The sequence below is a fragment of the Ranitomeya variabilis genome, chromosome 2 (assembly GCF_051348905.1).
Source record: "Ranitomeya variabilis isolate aRanVar5 chromosome 2, aRanVar5.hap1, whole genome shotgun sequence".
In the NCBI taxonomy this organism is placed as follows: domain Eukaryota; kingdom Metazoa; phylum Chordata; class Amphibia; order Anura; family Dendrobatidae; genus Ranitomeya; species Ranitomeya variabilis.
Genome location: NC_135233.1, coordinates 25893713 through 25902378, shown reverse-complemented (window position 1 = coordinate 25902378; position 8666 = coordinate 25893713). Strand labels below are relative to the sequence as shown.

At 45.9% G+C, this 8666-nt stretch overlaps 1 protein-coding gene across 1 annotated transcript; it reads right to left on the bottom strand.

Moving 5' to 3' along the window:
- Positions 1-225: 225 nt before the first annotated feature.
- CIAO2B (cytosolic iron-sulfur assembly component 2B) lies at positions 226-3884 on the bottom strand. Its single transcript, XM_077282140.1, has 5 exons — positions 3640-3884; positions 3298-3377; positions 1911-2036; positions 1030-1075; positions 226-547 (listed from the first exon to the last, which is right to left on the bottom strand). Exons 1-5 carry the CDS (start codon positions 3764-3766, stop codon positions 450-452), a joined length of 477 nt encoding a protein of 158 aa, XP_077138255.1. The 5' UTR covers positions 3767-3884; the 3' UTR covers positions 226-449.
- Positions 3885-8666: the final 4782 nt, after the last annotated feature.

Genomic DNA, 8666 nt, shown 5'->3' with positions numbered 1-8666 from the left:
AAAAGGTTTATATCAAGAGTTTCGTTTTCCTTCTTCAGCCAGATAAGCAAATACAATTCTACCACTAGAGGGCGCTCACTGCACATCAGTTCAATGGGAGCCATATAAACCTTTATGTGGAGAGCTCCATCTGGTGGTGGTTGCAGGTAAACACAGTTTGACCATTTTACCACTTATGCAGGAGATCTGGAGCAATGTAACAGAAAAACAGAAGTGACTGCTATATGATATTAGGAAATAAAATTGTTTTATTTAGGTTTTACATGTTTATCAGGCAAAACATCATGGATACACTGGGTAAGGCGTTAAAAAAGAAAAAAAAAAAATTCTGCACAAGTGTAAAAACACAGAATAAATCACACCACTAGAGGGCGCTATATTACAACCAATAAAGCAGCGAGCTCTTGTAAACAGGAGGGGGGGGGGGGGGGGAGGTTGGGGGACGGAGTCTAGGACCTCGCGGACAAGCACTGGTTCACGACTTCCAGCAAATGGGAATTCTCCAGGGCGGCCGCCACCCGCTCCTTGTCCGCCAGCTGCTTATTCACTGCAAGAAAGTTAAAAAAAAATGGAAAAGGGTCAATAATTAGATCATACATCACTTTATACTCCAGTCACATCCAAAGCTGCAAGGACAGTTCTGACGGCTCGGTAATGACATTTCCGGTATTTCCGGTAATAGATTGTACTCGGCTGCGTGGCGTTGTGGAAGACGTGTTTATTTCTCTCCCACAATACACTGAGCCCGCAGGAGCTTGGGATGCAAGCGATGAGCCGATTATAGATGCAGCGGCCCTTTAAATGGCCAGGAGAGAGTGAGGAAAGCCAGGCGACTCATCAAGAAACAGCGCCACACTAGAGGCTGTGTCTGGTACTGCAGCTCAGCATGACAAAGGATTAGGGCCGAACTGCAGCACCACAAGCAGGAAGGCGGCGGCGGCCGTGCCCTTTGCATCCTGCACCGCCCTCCCTCAGACTGTGCAGACCCCACTGAGACAAGGGCTCATCCAAGTGCCCAAAAATCCTCACCTGCGTGTTCGGAGGCGTGCGTACCCGGCGTAATGTGAACGTCCACCTGCAGGTAACAGAAGAATTAGGAAGAAGATGCCCAAAGAAGAGATTAAATGACAAATAACCGTGCAGGGTCACTGTAACTGATCCGACGTTGATCCACTATGGGGTCAGTTATGGGGGTCTCTGGTAGAAACCATTGCTCCGATTTCCACCGCCCCAGGGCAAATGGGAAGAGCCGAGGCCTAGAACCAGAACTGGCGCATCTAATGGATACACCATTTCTGGGGCGGCTGGGAGCCGGTGTTATTAGTCTGGGAAGGGGCCAAAATCCATGGTCCTTTCCAGTCTATAAATATCAGCTGTCTGCTTAGCCTTTCCTGGTTATCAAAAATAGGGGTGACCCGAAGTAATTATTATTTAGGGTCCCCCCTTTTTAAATAACCAGTAAAGGCTAAGCAGACATCTGTGAGCTGATATTAATAGGCTGGGAAGCTCCATGGATATTGGCCCCTTCCCAGACTAATAAGACCAGCTCACAGCTGTCTGCTTCCCCTCAGCTGGTTATTACATATAAAGGGGGACCCCCACGCCATTATTGTCATTTATTTACTTTATTATTAGCTAAATACAAGAACAGAAGACAACGCGCGCCGAGCACTGATGATCTCACGGACATCTATCTATTCTATACTGACGGTTCGGGCTGGGAATTTACTGATGAAGGGTCCGGCTTCCTATGAGAAGGGTGGTCTGAGTGCCATGAGATTTTTTTCCTCGCACCCATTGACTGGCATTGCCGAGTCTCTTCCGGTACGCGCGGCCACCCGCAGCCACCGGCCACCCACCCGCAGCCATCACCCACCCGCAGCCATCACCCACCCGCAGCCATCACCCACCTTAAAGCGCTCGGGCAGCGAACGCAAGAGCTTGACTTTAATGGACAGTCCGATGAGGGTGGCCATGCTGCAGTGCGGGATGGTGGGGGTGAACTCCACAGACACCGCGCTCCCGGCATCGTCTGCCTGCCACACAGGAGGAAGGAGATCAGAGCAAAAGCATCCGCTCGGCTCTGGTCACCTCCAGAGCTGCACTCACAAGTCTGCATGGACATTCCCATCCCTGTACGTGGCTCTACAGCCCAGGACTCAGTGAACGCCCCCACCCCACGACCAGGGGCTTGATGCAACATTCTAACTGCAGCTCTGGATGTGACTAGAGTAGAAGACAAAAAAAAATCCTGCACACTGAGAATAACTGTAGAGTAGGAAATTGTAGCTGCAGCTCTGAGTGTGACTGGAGAATAAATACAAATATTAATGACAAGTCCAATTGCAGCTCTTGGGAGAACTAGCGCACACATCAATACCTCCTGTAAACGGAGGATGACAGGAGACAAACAGAAGTGTAGCTGCAGCTCTGGAGGTGACTAGAGTATAAAACAAATTATTGCAGGTAGAAGGTGACTGGAGACAGGTAAAATGATAAGTGCAGCTCTAGGGGTGACTAGAGTAGAAGAAAAAATTAATGCAAGCCAAGGATGACTGCAGACAAGCAGAAGCAGCTCTAGGGGTGACTAGAGTAAAATAAAAAATGACAAGCAATATTGTAACTGCAGCTCATGAGTGGACTAAAGCACACGGCAAAAATGCCTGCAGAGGATGACTGGAGAACAGCAGAAGAGGTGCTGCAGCTCTGAAGGTGACTAGAGTATAAACAAAAATGTTAAATAAAATTTATTGTAAAATTTGTCTTACACTCTAGTCACATCCAGAGCTGCAGAGACAAGCAAAAGTGTAGCTGCAGCTTATGGGGTGACTAGAATAAGAGGACAAAAATTACTGTAAGCTGCTGACTGGAGACAAGGAAAATTATAACTGCAGATCTGGGGGCGACTAGAGCAGAAGAGCAAAATTCCTGCAAGCCAAGGATGACTGGAGACAAGGAAAAAGGAAGCTGCAGCTCTGGGTGTGACTAGGGCATACAATAAAAAATCCTGCAAATACAGGATGACTGGAAACAAGCAGAAGCGTAGACGCAGCTTTGGGGGTGGCTAAGGTATAAGACAAAAACACGCCTACAAGTGTGACAGGCAATATCTGTAGCTGCAGCTCTGGGGGTGACTAGAGTAAAAGACAAAAATTACTGTAATGTGACTGGAAACAAGCAAAATTGCAGCAGCTTTGGCGGTGACTAGAGCTGCAGTCAGTCCTGCACCGCTGCTGCCGATCGCCACCCCTAGCGGGTGCACATGTGGCAGCGATGGCCGCTCGCCCGCCCCGGTACCTTCACCCGGATCTCCTCCACCACGTTCAGCTCCTCCAGGCTCAGCGGATGCTCCGGGTCATTAATGGAGCGGATCAGATGTACAAAGTTAAAGAAACTCCTGAGGTCAGATCCAACTGTAACAAACCCTCAGCTGTGAGCAGCACCGGCATCTGCCTCCGCACCGGCATCTGCCTCCACACAGCAATGTCCCTACTCACTGACAGCAAGCAGAGAGCCTGGGTACAATGCAAAGAAGGCTGCAGAACTCATTAACCCCAAAACAGACGGAACTTTATTTTTGCAATCTGCCCCTTTAAACGATCGATAACGATCGGTGCAATCGTATAGGTGAAAGGATATCAAATATCTCCCTGTCATCGATCCTGTCGTGCAGCTCCTCGTCCTCGTCCTGGGCCGTCACCTGCCGCTCCCCGCTGCGCTCGTAGATCAGGGGGTTCGCGTTCTCCAGCTGACTGCTGCCCACCATGGCCCGGCCGCACCGCGCAACCTAACTATGGAAGGGGTAACCTGCTGTACCGGTCATGTGACAGGATACCAGCTCGTCATTGGACCATTACATTCTTGCTCCATTTTCATTAGTCCAAATTGGTACAGTCTGAATGGTGCTGCAAACCCAGGCGACGAAGTGGGAGGAGCTATGTTTGATTGACAAGGTGAGCCTCCAGTTCACAACCTATAGCAATATTTTTTGTGGTCCAGACCACGCCTCTTTGTGTTCCAGGACTTAGGGAGGGCGGAAGTAGAATTCCGCCATTAATGAAACTGGAAAATCAGCTCTTAAAGGGGAAGTGTTTTTTTTTTAGGTTAGTCTAGAAGTTTTACATTTATATAAATTGCTGATTTATTTAATCCGCTGACTGGAACCGTAATAGTCACATAATTACAGGGTTATAAATCACAGAAGCTTGGAAATCCACCCATCCAAATAATCGCTATTAGTCTTCACCTGTAAAGAAACATGGAGGAGGAATGTATGTACACAGTGACTGCACCAGCAGAATAGTGAGTGCAGCTCTGGAGTATAATACAGGAGGTAACTCAGGATCAGTAATGTAATGTATGTACACAGTGACTGCACCAGCAGAATAGTGAGTGCAGCTCTGGAGTATAATACAGGAGGTAACTCAGGATCAGTAATGTATGTACACAGTGACTGCACCAGCAGAATAGTGAGTGCAGCTCTGGGGTATAATACAGGATGTAACTCAGGATCAGTAATGTAATGTATGTACACAGTGACTGCACCAGCAGAATAGTGAGTGCAGCTCTGGGGTATAATACAGGATGTAACTCAGGATCAGTAATGTAATGTATGTACACAGTGACTGCACCAGCAGAATAGTGAGTGCAGCTCTGGAGTATAATACAGGATGTAACTCAGGATCAGTAATGTATGTACACAGTGACTGCACCAGCAGAATAGTGAGTGCAGCTCTGGAGTATAATATAGGATGTAACTCAGGATCAGTAATGTAATGTATGTACACAGTGACTGCACCAGCAGAATAGTGAGTGCAGCTCTGGAGTATAATACAGGATGTAACTCAGGATCAGTAATGTATGTACACAGTGACTGCACCAGCAGAATAGTGAGTGCAGCTCTGGAGGATAATACAGGAGGTAACTCAGGATCAGCAATGTAATGTATGTACACAGTGACTGCACCAGCAGAATAGTGAGTGCAGCTCTGGGGTATAATACAGGATGTAACTCAGGATCAGTAATGTAATGCGTGTACACAGTGACTGCACCAGCAGAATAGTGAGTGCGGCTCTGGGTTATAATACAGGAGGTAACTCAGGATCAGTAATGTAATGTATGTACACAGTGACTGCACCAGCAGAATAGTGAGTGCAGCTCTGGAGTATAATACAGGATGTAACTCAGGATCAGTAATGTAATGTATGTACACAGTGACTGCACCAGCAGAATAGTGAGTGCAGCTCTGGAGTATAATACAGGATGTAACTCAGGATCAGTAATGTAATGTATGTGCACAGTGACTGCACCAGCAGAATAGTGAGTGCAGCTCTGGGGTATAATACAGGATGTAACTCAGGATCAGTAATGTAATGCGTGTACACAGTGACTGCACCAGCAGAATAGTGAGTGCAGCTCTGGGTTATAATACAGGAGGTAACTCAGGATCAGTAATGTAATGTATGTACACAGTGACTGCACCAGCAGAATAGTGAGTGCAGCTCTGGAGTATAATACAGGATGTAACTCAGGATCAGTAATGTAATGTATGTACACAGTGACTGCACCAGCAGAATAGTGAGTGCAGCTCTGGAGTATAATACAGGATGTAACTCAGGATCAGTAATGTAATGTATGTGCACAGTGACTGCACCAGCAGAATAGTGAGTGCAGCTCTGGAGTATAATACAGGATGTAACTCAGGATCAGTAATGTAATGTATGTACACAGTGACTGCACCAGCAGAATAGTGAGTGCAGCTCTGGGGCATAATACAGGATGTAACTCAGGATCAGTAATGTAATGTATGTACACAGTGACTGCACCAGCAGAATAGTGAGTGCAGCTCTGGGGTATAATACAGGAGGTAACTCAGGATCAGTAATGTAATGTATGTACACAGTGACTGCACCAGCAGAATAGTGAGTGCAGCTCTGGAGTATAATATAGGATGTAACTCAGGATCAGTAATGTAATGCGTGTACACAGTGACTGCACCAGCAGAATAGTGAGTGCCGCTCTGGAGTATAATACAGGATGTAACTCAGGATCAGTAATGTAATGTATGTGCACAGTGACTGCACCAGCAGAATAGTGAGTGCAGCTCTGGAGTATAATACAGGATGTAACTCAGGATCAGTAATGTAATGTATGTGCACAGTGACTGCACCAGCAGAATAGTGAGTGCAGCTCTGGAGTATAATACAGGATGTAACTCAGGATCAGTAATGTAATGTATGTACACAGTGACTGCACCAGCAGAATAGTGAGTGCAGCTCTGGGGCATAATACAGGATGTAACTCAGGATCAGTAATGTAATGTATGTACACAGTGACTGCACCAGCAGAATAGTGAGTGCAGCTCTGGGGTATAATACAGGATGTAACTCTGGATCAGTAATGTAATGTATGTACACAGTGACTGCACCAGCAGAATAGTGAGTGCAGCTCTGGAGTATAATACAGGATGTAACTCAGGATCAGTAATGTAATGTATGTACACAGTGACTGCACCAGCAGAATAGTGAGTGCAGCTCTGGAGTATAATACTGAGTGTAACTCAGGATCAGTAATGTAATGTATGTACACAGTGACTGCACCAGCAGAATAGTGAGTGCAGCTCTGGGGTATAATACAGGATGTAACTCAGGATCAGTAATGTAATGTATGTACACAGTGACTGCTCCAGCAGAATAGTGAGTGCAGCTCTGGGGTATAACACAGGATGTAACTCAGGATCAGTAATGTAATGTATGTACACAGTGACTGCACCAGCAGAATAGTGAGAGCAGCTCTGGGGTATAATACAGGATGTAACTCAGGATCAGTAATATATGTATGTACACAGTGACTGCACCAGCAGAATAGTGAGTGCAGCTCTGGGGTATAATACAGGAGGTAACTCAGGATCAGTAATGTAATGTATGTATACAGTGACTGCACCAGCAGAATAGTGAGAGCAGCTCTGGGGTATAATACAGGATGTAACTCAGGATCAGTAATGTATGTATGTACACAGTGACTGCACCAGCAGAATAGTGAGTGCAGCTCTGGGGTATAATACAGGAGGTAACTCAGGATCAGTAATGTAATGTATGTATACAGTGACTGCACCAGCAGAATAGTGAGTGCAGCTCTGGAGTATAATACAGGATGTAACTCAGGATCAGTAATGTATGTACACAGTGACTGCACCAGCAGACTAGTGAGTGCAGCTCTGGGGTATAATACAGGATGTAACTCAGGATCAGTAATGTATGTATGTACACAGTGACTGCACCAGCAGAATAGTGAGTGCAGCTCTGGGGTATAATACAGGAGGTAACTCAGGATCAGTAATGTAATGTATGTATACAGTGACTGCACCAGCAGAATAGTGAGTGCAGCTCTGGGGTATAATACAGGATGTAACTCAGGATCAGTAATGTAATGTATGTATACAGTGACTGCACCAGCAGAATAGTGAGTGCAGCTCTGGAGTATAATACAGGATGTAACTCAGGATCAGTAATGTATGTACACAGTGACTGCACCAGCAGACTAGTGAGTGCAGCTCTGGGGTATAATAAAGGATGTAACTCAGGATCAGTAATGTAATGTATGTACACAGTGACTGCACCAGCAGAATAGTGACTGCAGCTCTGGAGTATAATACAGGATGTAACTCAGGATCAGTAATGTAATGTATGTACACAGTGACTGCACCAGCAGAATAGTGACTGCAGCTCTGGAGTATAATACAGGAGGTAACTCAGGATCAGTAATATAATGTATGTACACAGTGACTGCACCAGCAGAATAGTGAGTGCAGCTCTGGGGTATAATACAGGATGTAACTCAGGATCAGTAATGTAATGTATGTACACAGTGACTGCACCAGCAGAATAGTGAGTGCAGCACTGGGGTATAATACAGGATGTAACTCAGGATCAGTAATGTAATGTATGTACACAGTGACTGCACCAGCAGAATAGTGAGTGCAGCTCTGGAGTATAATACAGGATGTAACTCAGGATCAGTAATGTAATGTATGTACACAGTGACTGCACCAGCAGAATAGTGAGTGCAGCTCTGGGGTATAATACATGATGTAACTCAGGATCAGTAATGTAATGCGTGTACACAGTGACTGCACCAGCAGAATAGTGAGTGCAGCTCTGGGGTATAATACAGGAGGTAACTCAGGATCAGTAATGCAATGTATGTACACAGTGACTGCACCAGCAGAATAGTGAGTGCAGCTCTGGAGTATAATACAGGATGTAACTCAGGATCAGTAATGTAATGTATGTACACAGTGACTACACCAGCAGAATAGTGAGTGCAGCTCTGGGGTATAATACAGGAGGTAACTCAGGATCAGTAATGTAATGTATGTACACAGTGACTGCACCAGCAGAATAGTGAGTGCAGCTCTGGAGTATAATACAGGATGTAACTCAGGATCAGTAATGTAATGTATGTACACAGTGACTGCACCAGCAGAATAGTGAGTGCAGCTCTGGGGTATAATACAGGAGGTAACTCAGGATCAGTAATGAAATGTATGTACACAGTGACTGCACCAGCAGAATAGTGAGTGCAGCTCTGGGGTATAATACAGGATGTAACTCAGGATCAGTAATGCAATGTATGTACACAGTGACTGCACCAGCAGAATAGTGAGT

Excerpts from the sequence above, each read along its gene's own strand:
- CIAO2B (XM_077282140.1), bottom strand. The coding sequence starts at position 3,766 with ATGGTGGGCAGCAGTCAGCTGGAGAACGCGAACCCCCTGATCTACGAG. Across the intron at positions 2,037-3,297 it reads TGGAGGAGATCCGGGTGAAG|GCAGACGATGCCGGGAGCGC; the intron begins GTACCGGGGCGG and ends CCTGTGTGGCAG. Across the intron at positions 548-1,029 it reads GCACGCCTCCGAACACGCAG|TGAATAAGCAGCTGGCGGAC; the intron begins GTGAGGATTTTT and ends ACTTTCTTGCAG.